The sequence below is a fragment of the Lytechinus pictus genome, chromosome 3, assembly GCF_037042905.1.
Source record: "Lytechinus pictus isolate F3 Inbred chromosome 3, Lp3.0, whole genome shotgun sequence".
Classification (NCBI taxonomy): Eukaryota; Metazoa; Echinodermata; class Echinoidea; order Temnopleuroida; family Toxopneustidae; genus Lytechinus; species Lytechinus pictus.
The window spans coordinates 6,345,034-6,361,447 of NC_087247.1; the positions used below are offsets into that span (position 1 = coordinate 6,345,034).

The 16,414-nt window shown below is 36.3% G+C and overlaps 1 protein-coding gene across 1 annotated transcript in view; it reads right to left on the reverse strand.

Moving 5' to 3' along the window:
* Nucleotides 1-16,414, reverse strand: part of LOC129257931 (putative uncharacterized protein DDB_G0271606) — a 42,228-nt gene that overhangs the window by 8,998 nt on the left and 16,816 nt on the right. Inside the window, exons 3-6 of the mRNA XM_054896371.2 lie at nt 13,845-13,992; nt 12,849-13,402; nt 9,136-9,384; nt 2,296-2,373 (exon numbers count right to left, since the gene is read on the reverse strand). Of these exons, the coding sequence (XP_054752346.2) occupies nt 2,296-2,373; nt 9,136-9,384; nt 12,849-13,402; nt 13,845-13,992 (1,029 nt within the window). The remainder of the gene's footprint in view (nt 1-2,295; nt 2,374-9,135; nt 9,385-12,848; nt 13,403-13,844; nt 13,993-16,414) is intronic.

The window sequence follows — 16,414 nt, forward strand, 5'->3', positions numbered from 1 at the left end:
ATAGAGCAAGGTCTCGTTTCATTATACCGGTTTTCAAAAACAATCGTTAAATTCAATGACAAATTTGTTTTTCACTTATTATATGTGCTATGAGTGAGGGAGCTCATAAAAATAACATAATTGGTTTATAACACTATCTCAAATGTCTTATGTTTCTCTTAAGTATGCCACCCAAACAGGATAGTAGAAAGATTTTCTAAAATTTCCTAAAATGAAACTTAAAATTGAACCCATGAAACTGTCAATACATAATTTCTGATTTCCACTACTTCTTCATCTTCCTTAGATTTCATTCCATCAAAAATCAGGTGTGGATCTAGATGGGGGCAGAGGGAAAAGCCCTCTTTTACCAAATAGCTGACAAATTCCCCCCCCCCCCTTCTCAAAAAGCACCCTCACTTTACATTACTGAGGACCAAGTCCACTTTTTTGAGTGCTTGGGTGGTAGTAGGTTATCTTGCTAGAAATTATGAGCATTTCTTTACCCCCCCCCCCCTTCCATAAACTCCTGAATCTGACATTGCACATGTTAACTACATATTTCTGCAAGAAATTCATCACTTACATGAAACATTTGTAGGTGGGTGAACATGAAAAGTATTGGGTTAAAAAACCAAACTGATTATTTGAAGATACAAGGATGAGTACACCCCAAGACAAGAGTATAATTGAACTCTACGGCATTAATCAGTACGGACCAACACCAAAAAGCATTAAACAATGCAAATGTTATAGAATCCCCAAAGCTGCATATAAATTGAAAATGCAGAACATTCTCTAGCACAAGCAGCCAAAAGAAGGAATGAAATAAACATGCAATGCGAAATGTTCATGCAGTAAAATAGAGTGAAGATACCATTCAAGAAGTCAAATGATTACATGAGTAAAGGAGCTGATGAAAAAAAAATGTGTATTTGTATGTAACCTTCATTGTATAATACAAAGTACTATCACAAATGAAATGTCAATTGCTGACATGAGCACTGGTTTTCAAAATTGACTATTACTGGGGCAGCAAATAGGTCTATGTACACTACACAGAGTATGAGTGAAATGCGATAACAAGTTGTCTATCTGCTGTCTGAAAAGAGTCTAGAATCTTCCTGTTGTTTTCTGACTACTGACCCTACAAAAAGCATTAAACTAGCCAAGGTTTCCTGTAAACACTGAAACTATGACATCAGTGTTGTCCTACTAAGTCCATTTGGAGTTGGCAATTTGTATTTGACTCAATAAAACTTCTGACCTATTCAACAAGAAAATAAATGATCAACATTTCTATGTATTATCCTAAAGAAACTGTATTGGCATGAGAGAGTGAACAATGATCTCAGATCAAGTTTTAAAAAGAAAAGAATTGGAGAGGGGGCAGGGGTGTAGAAAAACAGACATAAAGCTCATAAAGAATTCCAAGGATATCGGAAAAAAGGGGAAAAGTTATAGAGGGGAGAGAAAGAAATAAGAGAGTATGAAAGAAGGTGTAAAGAGACAGAGACAGTGAGGGGGAAATGGAGAAAAGGTAAACATGAAGTTGAATCGAGTAATAACAAAGATACCAAAAATGAAGACAGAGTGACAAAACTAAAGAAAGGGGCAAGATATGGGCGGGGCAGGAATATAGAACAGGTAGGATAGAGAGGGAGAGGCAGAGACAGTGAGAGAAGGGATAAAGAAAAGGGTAGACAAGAAAGCTACATTGAGCATTAGAATAAAAAATAAATGAAAGACATAGCAAGAAAGTTTATCGATGGAGAGAGAGAGAGGGAGAAAATAAAAGGAAGTTAAAGGCGATGAGAAAGGTGCATAGAGTTGGAACAGTTGGAAAGAGAAAGAAAGAGGGAGGGAGAGGGTTTAGAAAATGTTCAAATGAAGTCACATTGAATGTAAACAAAAATAAAGAGGAATGAAATAAATGGATACTGCAAGTCAGAAAGATAGAAAATGAAAGAGGGGGAGAAAGAGCCAGACAGGGCGAGAGAGGGCAAGAGGGGGGGGGGGGTGAAGAGCATAGAATGAAAAAAAATATTAGTCAGTATTCATGTTAAATAAATTACCCTGTAAAATATGGCATATGTTATGTATGTACATGTATGGGTGATAAACAACGTATTCATAATGTAATTCAAACTTTGTTTTGATAAGTTCTGAAGAAAAACAAATAATAGATGCAATTAGAATAACTTAGGTAAAGTGTAAAATTGTGATAAATATTTTGAATTAGAGACAACATGAGTTATGCCTGTAGCTAATAAACTATATATGTAGTTGGATCAAATCTTTAAAAAGGTAAGAAACCTGGGGTTGCTGATAAAACACAGGAGGAGACATCGGAATAAACCACGACATGGATGAATGTTGACCATTCGAGGGGCTCTGAAAAACATTTCATACAATCAAAAAAAGTAATTCAGTATTCAGTATAAAATTTATATAAATATATGCATGTACATCTATAGCTAAAGATTGATTTAATCAAAATATTTAATCATTCATAATTTACTGGATATGAGCTAATTCTTGTGATTACACTAATTAGATTCGATTTCATACACTGTTATCGTTTTCTGATAATTATCACAAATGAAAACCAAAACTAACCAAGATACAAATGGAATTCAGTGATCAATGTATTTCAAGGGCAAACACAACACCAAGTCAATTATTAATACTCCACTTCCCTTGTATGTACTATGATTATGATAGTACAATGTTCTATCATTATGATAGTACATTGTACATTGTTTACTTCGATGAAATCCTGACTTTTTTAAAACCGAAAACAGTATTCTCTTCTTTTTAATGCAGCAGCATTTCTGAATTGGAGTGACAGTTATGAATATTTCAAAGGACACAATGCATTATTACAATTCTGTGAAAAATGTCATAATACAACAGAGAAATACAAATTGATGGTTTTGAATTGGTGATATATTTGCGTAGGAATACCAGAGTGGAAGTGATGTGTGACCCAAACAATGACCCAGCATCTGGTCAGTAAAACTAAGGTGTATTCAAGCAATTTTGTTCAATAGAATCACAATTATTATTCTTAGATCAAAGCATGGTTGTTGTAGGTAAGCATAGTATTCAAGCAAGTTTTCATTGGGTGACATGTGGGTGTCTCAGAATAAAAAATAAAAACTCAAAAGCGAAAACTGGGGCAGTAAAGTTGTTCATCTTTAAGTTGGAAACTGGATACTCTGATCTTTCACAAACACATAAGGATCTTTAACAAGAACCCGCTGTATTTCTGAGGCCAGAGACAAGATACCCCAAACAATAGTTGCACCAAAGGAATGCATGCCTCGGGAACACTTTTGATGATTAATTTTGGACTGAGAGGCACATCACAATAGAGTGACATGGCTATAAACACTAAATTATACTCAAGGCATTTGTATAATTCTAATCCATACTAAAGGCTGTATATTTGCTATGACGACAATTGCTCCCATTGAACATTAAGCATATATATAACACTTGTGCTTTTTTCCTACAAACACTCTCACATCACATGTAAAGCCCACAATACAATTAAATCTTTGGAACATAAATGTTCATGATTCTGAAAGACTAGGGGGGTGTTTCCTAAAGCTGTTCGAAAGTTAAAAGCGAATTTCAGAACATCTGGTGAACCTTTCCTACACGCTAAGCCATCGCCAATGAACGTTTTTGTGTATACCATTTACCACAAGAAAGGATCACCAATCGTTCTTAGAGTCACTCTTAACTTAGCTTTATGAAACACCCACCTTGTATCAACTACCTTGCCCTCCCCAGTGCTCAAAGGTATAACTGTCGTTCAACATGTCACTTACAATTTCATGAAAAGTGTCATCTCTGATACACTTCAAGATATATTTCATGAAGATTTTAATATTCTGTTGGCTTGATTGATGTTTGGGCAGGAGATACTGAAAAAACCCCATCTTTGACAAACTAGTCCATAAACCTTTAAATGGTCTTATGGTGTAGTACTGCTGACCTTCAGACTTCAGAACATATTTGGTAGCATGATAATCCACTCATTCATTCCACAAAAGATCGGTCAAGGAGAGGAAGACTAATTTTCTACCTGGGCGCAGGCAGGTATGAGGGACAGTATCAATATTGTCTTTACCTAGATTCATGCTTGCTAAACACCCCATTACCTGATAAACCTGTGGCTGGATCAGAGCCAGATGGGGTTCAATGTTAAACCACATTGTTTCATAATCTCTGTATCAATAATGCATGCCTTATATGGGATAGGCTTGGCACCATCAGTAACATTAGTAGGGAAAGTGAGTCGTCAGTACAAACTTTCTGTATTAGTAAACTATGATTTATGCAATGGGTGTATGGAAAATAAAATTTCTGAAATAGATAGAAATGCCCTATTGTAAAAGAGTAGGCCTGCACAACATAAAACAAATATTTTAACATTTGCTGATTATCTTGATAAAAATCAACACAATGAAGGTCCTGTGTATGGCTTTATCGAAGTCATGCAAAACTTGGAAATTGGCCTTTCTGCCTAGAGCTCAGTAGTTTTCACAATTCTTGCAGGTAACTACTATTTACTGAATCTGTTATTCTTTCATATGCATTATTACAATTTTATTTACAACACGACAGGCAATCAAAATAATTGAATGAGTGATAAAACTTGGAAATTTCAATTCCTCTTGTGGCACTATTTTCAAGTTTTTCAATATTACGGGCCATAAAATCACCCAAATAAACATACCATACCCTCCAGGTAAATAAATAAACAAATGAATAAGTAATAAAAAAAGACTAGATATATTCACCAGATGTGTAATTTAACTCACCTTCCATGGTTTATGATACACAGCACATGTGTAAAGTTCAAATGTAAACATGTAAATCATTTTGCTTACTCCAGCATGATCACCATCACAAAACGTCACCTATGAGCCATACTCGAGGGTTCCTTCAACAAAACTTTTGAGCTTGAGGTGTTCTTCATCCGGTCTTTATACCTCCACGCCTGCACCAGGTGCCCGAGAACACCAATTTACAGAAGAGACGCGCGTTAACTATTAAATCGCAACCCCTGGTAACCCACGGAGCTGCTGTTTTGTGGTGAACCTTGGAAACAAACAGTTCCTGGCAAAACTATCTACGCCGATATCGACTTCCCTTCAATGAAAGGTGTTTCGGCTGATACTGTGGACACCAGCTAGTGGAAATCCATTTGACTTGGTAAAACATCGGACTGGTAGCGCACTTGAAGAAGATCACGTGGTACTGACTCCTCGAGTACAGAACATGTTCTCCGATAGGTGGTCTAACGGTATGTTGATACAGGTAGTTGATATGTCCTGGATGCAGTGTTTACTATTGTCTTTGCAAGTGTTGCAGGTTTCCTCTCTCACATCCGCCAGCCAGTAACGGGAAGTTTTTCTGTCAAATTGGCCAAGTGCAGCTGGAGGGGTCTGGGGTCCCTGCCACCCTGATCTACATCTACCATGTTTCCTACATACACCGCTCTATATTATGGCACATCGATTAACCTTAAACTTTATGAACCCTCCGAAGAGTGCCGGATCCGTTTCATGAAGCGGAATTTATATTTTAACACAGTGTAATGATGTTGCAGTCTGTAATCGACACAAGACAGTCCTTATCAGATAATATCCCTAAGAATCCCATTATCTATTCATGTTCAAGAATGTTCAAATCCACCGGAAATGAAATCTCTTCAAATCTGGGTAGTTTCAACAATTTGACACTTTTATCAAAACTTTCGATCTTTCTACAAGACGACTTTTATAGTCCTTCACTCTGACCATTGTCAAATATTGTTATGAATGATTTCACATAAGCTTGATTACTGTTCATGTCTCTTATCTTTTTGTTATTCTTTTATGCTTTGTTTAATGTTAAATGCTGGTAATTTTCTCTCACCTTTCAACAATTACTGTATTTGGTAACAATTTAAATGTCTCCAAAGAGAAACATCAATTCCAAATGACGGTGAAATTGTTACATTGTATAGTCTTTTATCAATACAGAAGAAGGAGCTCAACATATGATCACAAGAAACGGGAAGGTCAGTAAAGCAGTCCCACAGGCAAATTTTCACACTAAAGTTAAAGTAAAAACAGTACCGTAGTATAACACAAAGAGTTTTCACGCATGAGTAAAAAAAATCTGATCACATTGCCAAGTAAGCCTACACACAATTTTTTTTTCCAGTTCAGCGTTCAAGACTACTCGTAGAGTTTGTCTTTTCTAGACACCCTGTTCAAACTCACATGTAGGCCTACATGCTTCTTATTTTTATTAAAATGACCTAAAAGATGGGTTGGGTGTGGCAATCCATCAAAAATATGAAAATACATATGAAAATACATAAATAAAAAATGAATAAATTAATTAAATAATAAATAAATAAATAAACAAATAAATAAATAAATACATACATACACTTTGTAGGCCCTGTGTATGGCTTTATCAAAGTAATGCAAAACTTGGAAATTAAAGCCGGGGTAATAATAATAGCAGGGCCCGATGGGAGAACAGTTTTCAGAAAAGAAGTGGCTTCCCTGGGTAAATATACCTATATTATTATTATTATTATTATTATAAATAAATAAATAAAATCATTCATATGGAATCAAAACATGATTTTGAAAATAACTTGAAAATAACTCTTAACCAACATTATGTCTCCACAGACATGTGCAAACACACAAGCAGCAAAGATACCTTCATCAATGCAATTGATGACTATAATATCAGTTTAAATTCATATTTAGCCCTTGTGTGAAAATAACCACAGTTGTTTCCCAAACAGTAGCTTTGGGGACTCATTGACATCACCCCAAACAAATTTGACACAACCAGTACACCACCCTACAAAATGAAGGTCACATAGCACATGTACTATCATCCTCTTGCCAGGGTTCCGCTGAGTATCATCATGATCACTCATAAAAGTACACTAACCCTAAAGTTCATACACAGGTTAACTACATGTAAAATAACATTGTCTCTTTTTTTAATCCCTGCCCTTAAAATACAATCCAACTTGGAGTTGCCAGTTTGGTTCTCCCTCCCCTTCCCCCAACTGCGTAGAAACAATTTTAGACACAAGACTACCTTAGCCTGGAGAGGAGTCAGTGACTGATTGTTATTTTCTCAAGGGAGTCTAAACTTTATTGCCTCTTTCGAAAACAAAATGAGATGGGCAGTTGCAAAGGAGATTTTTACTTTTGTTGTGGTAACCAGTATCAGATTCAAATTATAAATAAGACATTACATTTTTCTAAAGATAATCATCTCAGTCTGAAAGTCAATTTAAAAACGACTTATTTTAAATGAGCAAATTAAGGCTTTCCATTTTTCTCATTTGGAATACTTCTCCTTTCTTTATTATAGAAATATAATTCAAGTCATATTTGGGTCAAGCTATATTGTCATTTCAGATCAATGCAGTCAATTCACAATGAAACAGCATGGCTTCTCCAGTCTCGTTTACATTAACCCCAAGTTCGATGATATCTTCATTTGTTTCTTTGACTTTTCACGTACATGAAGGGGGCGTGGCATCTGTCTTGTTATTACAGCATGGCACTATGGCAAAACAACGCTTGTTATGTATCCTGTTAACATTCTACTGATAAGCTGCTTCTAATCTCAAATAATGATCCTGATGATGTTATCTCCTCTTATCATTTTATTTCACAGGATGAATGTACTTTCAAACTTTTCCGCTCTTTGTGATGTTACTACAGGTGTTCTTCTTCATGTCTAGTAGCTGGATTGTATGTAGTGTGTAAGCCTCACAGTGGGGTTCTATGGGTATAGACATGTATGTATAAACTTCATATTTTGTTTCATGTTATCCCCACCATCCCTCCCTACAACCCTCCACACCATAACCACTCCGGTACCATATACATTTACTCTGACCAACTGACATCCACCCCTCCCCAAAAAGGAAAGAAAAGGCTTTCTCTAGATAATGAAATTTGTGTTGTTTTATAATCACTACATCTGTATTAAAAGTTTGTAAGCATCAAAATGGCTACACCCTTGAGCACCTTCTAAGTGGAAAGATATATATATTTCTTTTTTTTTTGGGGGGGAGGGGTGTCTTCATTTCATCATAACAATTTTTGTTAAAGAATAAATACCTCAAGATCATGGTACTACCAATTCAATTTCTATCTTTATGTAGTTCAATACCAACTTACCAATGATGAAGACATTGAAAAAAAATGGCATACCAACCACATGTAAATGGCATGAAGACATTGACAAGAAAAATGGTATATCAATCCACAAAAATACCCAAGCCACCGTATCCATGATTTCCAGGAGTCTATTTTACCCTGTATGTCTATTCCTGTTTCTCGGATTGTCCCTCTTCGATTCCTATTAGTTTTGGGCATCACACTGTGTATATTGAGTTTGAAGGATTAGCCAGACTTTGAAATCAAGTTTGGCGACTGTCAACTTCAATTGAACAACCTTCAGACCACCAAGAGAAACAAAGTGAGTGCTCTGCACAAACAACTGTCTTAATCCCTAAATGTTGCTATGTCATACCTTGAAATATCATCTCTCTTTGAGCCTGTCAAAAAGAGCACTTGAAAACAACAAGAGGGGAGTTCAATTTGAGCTTCAAAACATTTTTCTCAAATCATAACACACCATGACTCTCCTGGCTTGTTCATTTCTATGCGAAGTTTTGTTTCTTTGACACTTGTTACCAACTTACAACCACACGTACACAAAATGAATGAATACATAATTTAGGTAATTCAAGGGGATAAATGAATGAAATATAAGCAAAACAAATAGACTGCAATTAAGAACTATTGAAACGGCAAGTAAGGGGGAGGGGGGTGTACATCTAATTATATCTACCATTTCCAAAGATTCTCATTGCCATGTGTGGGTAGTTAAACCGTGAAGACCATCTGTAAGACCTTTGTAATTCTAACTTCTTGGGACAGCCAATAAATGGCTTTGTGAGAAGAACCCAATGTTTTTAACCCATAAATATAAAAGAAGTAAGGGTTCATACCCATGCAATTCATGCAACCACAGCATTGAACAATCAAAGAAATAAATGGAAAGGAGGAAATCAGTCTTCTTAAAATATAGAAACTATAATACCTGCTGTGTTTGAGCTTGTTGCTGCTGCTGTTGTTGTGGGGGCGGTAGGGAGAGAGGCAACTGGGTTGGCTGTTGCACCTGGGTCTGGGTTTGTACTGGTTGCTGAACAGGTTGCTGTTGTTGTTGCTGCTGTAACTGAGATTGGCTTGATTGTGGTGGCTGCTGCTGCTGCTGCTGCTGTGGTGGCTGTTGCTGCTGCTGGGGCTGCTGTTGCTGTGGAGGCTGTTGCTGTATTTGTTGAGGCTGAGTCTGTAAAGAAAAAGAATTAAAAAAAATAATAATGAATAAAAAATAATTTAAAATAAAATAAAAATGACAAAATGATGAGCTCAAAGGTAACTGAAAGAAAAAGGATTTCTTAAACTCCCACAGAAATTGACTTACAATTGATATAAACAACTTTCAAAAATTTCATTTTTAGGTACCAAGCTATTATATTTAAATGAAACTTACTGCTAAAACAAAATTTGATATAATTTCAAAAACATAACTTAATTGATAAGAAAAATACAAGAAATTTATACAGAATGGAATTAATGATTTCATTTCAGCAACTCGCTGAATGCTTCAAGTTAATCTTACATTCCCTTAGTGATGTCCCTAGATGTGCATGCTATGTAAGTGAACATTAGTCGAAACGCAAGCCAATACAAACAAACTGATAGGAAAATACAAGAAATTTATACCAAGCTATTATATTTAAATGAAACTAAAACAAATTGATAAATTGATAAGAAAAATACAAGAAATTTATACAGAATGGAATTTACGATTACAGTACATTTCAGCAACTCAATGAATGCTTTAAGTTACTCTTACATTCCCTTAGTGATGTCCCTAAATGTGCAAAGTATGTTAGTTAACATTAGGCGAAACGTAAGCTAATACAAACACACCTTGCGTCTGTCTCACACTTTACTTGCCGACTCTGCAACATCCATATGGTGGGGAAAGAAAACAAACACCGTGCCTGCACTTTTTCTTTAAATGATTTTTCATCTCCCAAACACACATCAATGTAAAGTCTAGACCAGTGTTTGGACTCTTCCAACTGTCCCATTGGACACTGTGTGCATGGAGAGTAAATTAGAACAGTGCAGTCCACACAAACTGTGTGCTGTGGATAAACATCCAGAGGTTTAATGTGTAAATGGAAATCTTCTTTCTTTTTTATCATGCAATTCATTTCACTCTGCTAGAAAAAAAATTGTACAAAGACACTAAGTTTGTACACACTATAAAACAATGTTGGCTGAAGAGCTTTATGTCAATGTGAAAACATTAACAAGTGCCTCCCCTGATGAGCGGTGCATAAACAATACAAACGGGAAGATTGAAAACTGTACAGTGCAGAAAACTTGGACTTAAAAGAATAGAAAAGTAAAAAAAGAAAGCTTCAAAAATAGCCCATAATTGATGACAATTATACTTTTTTTTCAAATTGAAACACTTTATATCTACTGAAATATGTTGATACCATACCGTATTTAAAACCTTCCCCCAACCCCTCAGAACTTCAAAACTTTAAAAGATTTTCATCATAATCAAAATTCTAATATATATGAGAAAATTGTTCATTTAAAGATCTTGATTTTTCATTCCTTTTATTTTTTAAACGTTAATCAATAATCTATATTATAGCCTATCATAACATATCTTATTCAGAAAATATATAGGCTGTTCCAGATAACAAATTACACTTGATACATGTTCATCCATATATCAAATGAAAAAACAGCATCCAAATAATTCAAGTCTGCATCTGCAACGAATTGTATCAATGGAGCTTCGAAACACCTCCAAATGAGTCCAGCAAGACTTGATCTGTCTAATCTACATTTTCTCTGAATTGCACCCACAGCTAATGAGCAAATGTTGTTCTTTAGAAATTAAATGTGAATATTGCTTCAGCCTACATCATCCTCAACTGAGTCTGTAAGCCCCCAGATTATTTCCCATAATGGCTTTCATGTGTTCACTTGTGCACCTCATTATTTTCATTTCTAGGGACTGTCTGGGGCACTGCAGAGAGTATTGGCTAAAAACGTCTCTGCCATGAAACCCTGGAACTTTTCATTTAATTCTTTTGAATGTTGTTAAAGTAACGCATAGGTAGTCGACACCACGTTGTATGATTTTTTTTTTAAAGTTTGGTGTTGGAAGCACAACTTCAGGTTGCCTTCCCTGGCTTGAACACAAACTGTGACTTGACACACATGACACAAATGATCCACATCACACTATTGATAAGGTAGCTCAACACCTACAGAGATTCATCCCATGAGCAACTTCATTTTAAGTTTGGTACTGTGCTGATTCATAAACACCTTAATAAGGTCAACACCGAATGTGAAATCACCCATTACACCCATAAATCCCATACAGATGCAATTTATCTGGCATGTTATGAGTTCAAAGCATTTTTATGATCTGCTTGAAGCCACTCCCTTGTACATCCAGGGTTTGATTTTAAACTCTGGCTAGTACGTCTCCTGTGGTAACATGACAGGGTAGGTACGCCTATCGGGTTCTCCTCCAAGAGGAAGTGACCCTTTACATCTAGGAACATTAATCATCCTAAACCGCATCTCAAATATGCAAGACATTAGTCTACACCTACGTACGAGATCAGGACCACTTCCCCTGTAAACTACCAATGCCTTTGCTTGACGAGGAAATACTGCTTTCCATTTCTCGCCGCTTGATTAAGAGCCAAAACGAAGGTCGCATAGATAGCAACATCATTTGTCTTTTTGAATCTTTAAATAAACATGGACTTCAAATATCATACAGTTCAGCATAACATGCTAATGCCATGTGCATCATCGCAGAGTACAGGAGGAGACAATCTGTCATGTCTGCAACCACACATTGCAATATACAAATGTGCATTGATCAATGGGGATTGAATCAAAGGCATAAACTGAAACAAGTGTATGTTATGATTCTGGAGGTAAAACGTAAACCCAGACATAAAGCAATATGACATAAAGGGCTTAGTTCCAAGGCAGGCAGATTTGTCAATATATGAGTCACGATGCAAGTATGCACGTCTATCTCAAGAACGGGACTGGATTATATGATCAGTCTCGAAATAGATCGAACTGACACAATGCTATAGTACTTAGTGCCATCTCACCGCCATACCAACCTTTCCTAGGAGAATAATACTATTAAAAAAAACCTAGAGCTACAACACTCATAAAAAGCTTTCCAAAACCTCTAATGATTTGGTTAAAGCATCAAAGATCATCTATACACACAGCACTTTCTCGGTATGTTTTGAAATGCAGCATATAAAATATCACACACACACACTTGTACACACAGATAGATGGGAAGATGAGTGGGAGGCACACATTATTCTCTTGAGGGCATGAATGCTCGATGGCAATACAGTAGACAATACAAATAATAAAACTGTTTACCCACTGAAAACTGTGAAGTGGGTCAGTTATGAATCCATACAATAGATGGGCCAATATCCCTATTGATTATACATCATGGCGTTAGTGGACTGAAAATGTCCATCAAGTGTGCGGTACGCAGCTGTGTAAAAAAAAAACAGGCGGTAGATTTCTCAATGTGTATGGGAAGCTTTTATTCAAGAACTAAATATATTCAGAGCTGTCAAGCCTGTCATGGTGTGATTATAAAAAAAATTAAAGACAGAAACATTAAAACATTAAAGTTTCATAAAGTGGGTTATTTACCTGTTGTTGGGCTGGAATTGCTGGCTGTTGTTGTTGTTGCTGTACATTGGAAATAGGAGGTTGCTGAGCAGATTGCTGCATGGACTGTTGCTGAGGTTGATCCTGCTGTGGTAGAACATTAGTTGTAGACGGTTGCTGATTGGGCTGAGAAACGAGTTGGGGTTGTGAATGGACCTGCGGTGGTAACGGCTGCTGGACAGATTGAGGTGGCTGCGACACGGGTTGCTGTTGAACTTGCTGCGGTTGCTGCTGTTGCTGGGGAGGCTGCGGCTGCTGTGGTTGGCCCTGCTGCTGCTGTTGTTGTTGCTGGACTTGTGGAGTTGCTACGGACTGTTGAGAAGAGGGTTGTTGAGTTTGTTGTGGATGAGACGGCACCTGTTGTGGCTGAACGTGAGATTGGCTGTGTGGTTGTTGACCGTGAGGCTGCTGGCTGATGATGGGCAGTTGCGACGATGACAAGTTCTGACTCGATACCAGTCTTGTAGAGCCTTCAGAAGCATTGGACACTCCTGTCATACTCACACCACTGTCTATGGTCGACGTTCCAGCATCTGCTGTTCAAAACAAAAAGCAAGTCAGAATATGAATCAAAACATTCATGTTCCTTCCCATTTTAAGTCATATGCAGGAACAAATAATTCTCAAGACCCTAACCTTCCAAATTTCATGGAAGGTTTTTTTTTTCATACTAGACGTGGGGTATACTAAGAAAAGAAATATGTAAATTTTTCTTTGATAGTATTTCAATGCACATGTGCACAAAATGAGTCAGGTCAGTCATTACATTTTGGAGATTTTAAATGTTCACAGTTTAATAAAATACATCACCTTACCATAACCATCCCCCCCCCCCTCCCGCCTCACCTTTTTTTAATCTATCAAGCTATATACCTCTGCATTTTCAACTACTCAACTGGATTTAACAAACTAATTTTCACCCAATGAAAAAAAAAATTCTTAGAAGGTAAAAACTTTTATTCGTGTGACTCTATGTACCTTTGCCATCTTTGTCTTCCTCTTGTTTGCCCTTCTCCTGCCTCTCCTTTTCTCTCTTCTCTCTGTTCTTAACTACAGTACCGATGCGGTCTCGAATCACCTTGGTAACAGCCTTCGAGTCCTCTTCACTGACAAAGCCAATCCGTACCTGGATACACAAAGACAAATCAAAAGACTTGCATCAACCACTTCAAATTCACAAACCACCATCCACAATATATTTATAATCAAGGTTTTTGGAGTAGTTGGACTGTATTAAACAAGTTTCCATGCAAAGTATAAAGCCTTGAACACGATTCATAAACAGGTGTTTTCATTCATTGTCACATCAAATTTATTAAGAATTATCAATCATACTGACTTTTTCATCTTCTTTATGAAAACCTTTTCATGTTCATATATTGCTGTTTTATGCATACCTCAACGAAAATCAAATCCTTTGTTCCTCTCTTTAGTCTCTTATGCATTAAAATTATGCAATGCATTAAAATTAATCGAATCGTAAACAGTTTTCATCTTCACCTTTGCACCAGAGAAACTATAAATAACTGGAGTGCTAGAATGATCCCTATATTTAATTAGCGGTACCAACTCTGCATTTAAATGAAAAAAAATCAATAGTTTTCTAGGACTTTGGGGGCATTTCAGGGGATGAATTAGTCCTGAACATCTCATTTAATTTCTCCTGCCTATCGGGAACTGTAGGATCATTTTCTCATCAAAATATATTACATATTCAAAGCAAAATACCATTTAATGCCATTGTTGTTCATAGTAATATGAGAACTGCTTGGGCAATTATTTTCAATTCAATAATCTTAACAATTAGATTTCAGTGCTTGACATTATGACTCGCAATTTTTTTGTTGAAAGATCAGTTGTACATGTATTACTACATAACCTATAAAGTTATCTACTGAAAAGAGGCGTCGTGTATAGAAGATTGTACAAGTAAAATATATAATCTACAGATTGGCAATTTACGTGTCAGGTATAACCGGCATTTTCCACCCATCTACGCGACACTTCTGCGAAGGTGAATCATCACATACATGTATCCCTTTAAATCGTTCGAACACCCAGACGGAATAATTCATGCAGTAAAGCTACTACAATATTCATTTCAAAGACATAACTCGTCTCGTGACATGTATGATTAATGTGTCCTTTAGGGGCCAATGTATGGTCGGTATTCTGCCACCCAATAGCATACAGGATTACATACACTATTTAAGGAAATTGGAAATGAAGGTGGGGATTAACGGGAGAAAAACATGAGATTACCGATATGTTGCCCACTAATTTGTATTTCTCACTACCTATGTGCGAGGTTCTTGATGAGTACATTTCCAACTCAATTGGAGTAAATTTAAACAAATGGCTGAATGAGACACTCAGCATACAATAGTTCCCCCATGAATCCATGGGTACACTACAGAGTTTAATTGCCAATAGGGCATCATCTGTATGAATAATGATCTAGTCAATTATGCACTATAATACATAATATGCTCCAAAACATACTACATTTAAAAAGTGCAGTTCAGGAAAGAGGGATACACCTACACAAGGGATAATTTAATATTTGGAGAACATATATTCCAGAGATGGGATAGACACATACTATGTTCTTAAATTTGACTCCTCAGACTGATATGCACTAAATAAACATACAACAGCAAAGAAATCATTGGAAAATCATGTGAAAATATTTTTTTGGTCACAAAACATTTAGAATCTTGTTTTATCCCATATAAAGGCCTTCTGCTATTTTACTCTGGCAGCAATCAGAAACAAGTTCAGAATCTCAGACAAGACTTAATGTCATCATGCGCAAATGCCCCTAAAACCCCATTGAAAACTTTTTTTTACATAAAAATCCAAATAAAAGCCCTTGAAATCTGAAATCCCCGTAGTAAAAATGAACTGTAAGCAATCTCGGCTGCTAAGCTAAAATAAAAAAAAATTAAAAAGTAGCCCCACAAAAAAAGATATGATCTTTTGTTCTTATACAGACATGTCATTTTTGTATCAATACATTGTGCATGTTTAAATTTAGGAGGTCAAAAGGTAATTTAGATTACATTCTACTTCTCATGTATTTAAAGCAGACAGGCAACAGAATATTATTATGGACAAGAAATTCTCAGGCTACGAAATGGTGACAATGAATCAAAACACAGGCATCCATGTAGTCCTTTCCTAGCAAAAAATCTATTGTTTACAGTATTACAGAAAGCATGTAGGAAAAGAGACACACAATAATAAAATTGTAACATATGCTAGAATTCACGTTTCAACACAACACACCTCAATGACGAATTCCAGCCTATTTATAACCCCAGTCATTTGGAGAAAACCCACATATGATTACCACTTTATCATTCCCTATGAATCCTTTCGTTCTTTGCTGTATATTGGGGTGGTAATACCGGGGAGATTTACTGCCCTGGTTTGTTTAAATTGAATTCATCAGGGCCCATCCAGAGATGTCAATTGTCTGAAGATCTCTACACAACCAGGGGGCCTTTACAGACTTCAGAGTTTTTCGGCCTCATTCTAATGACGCA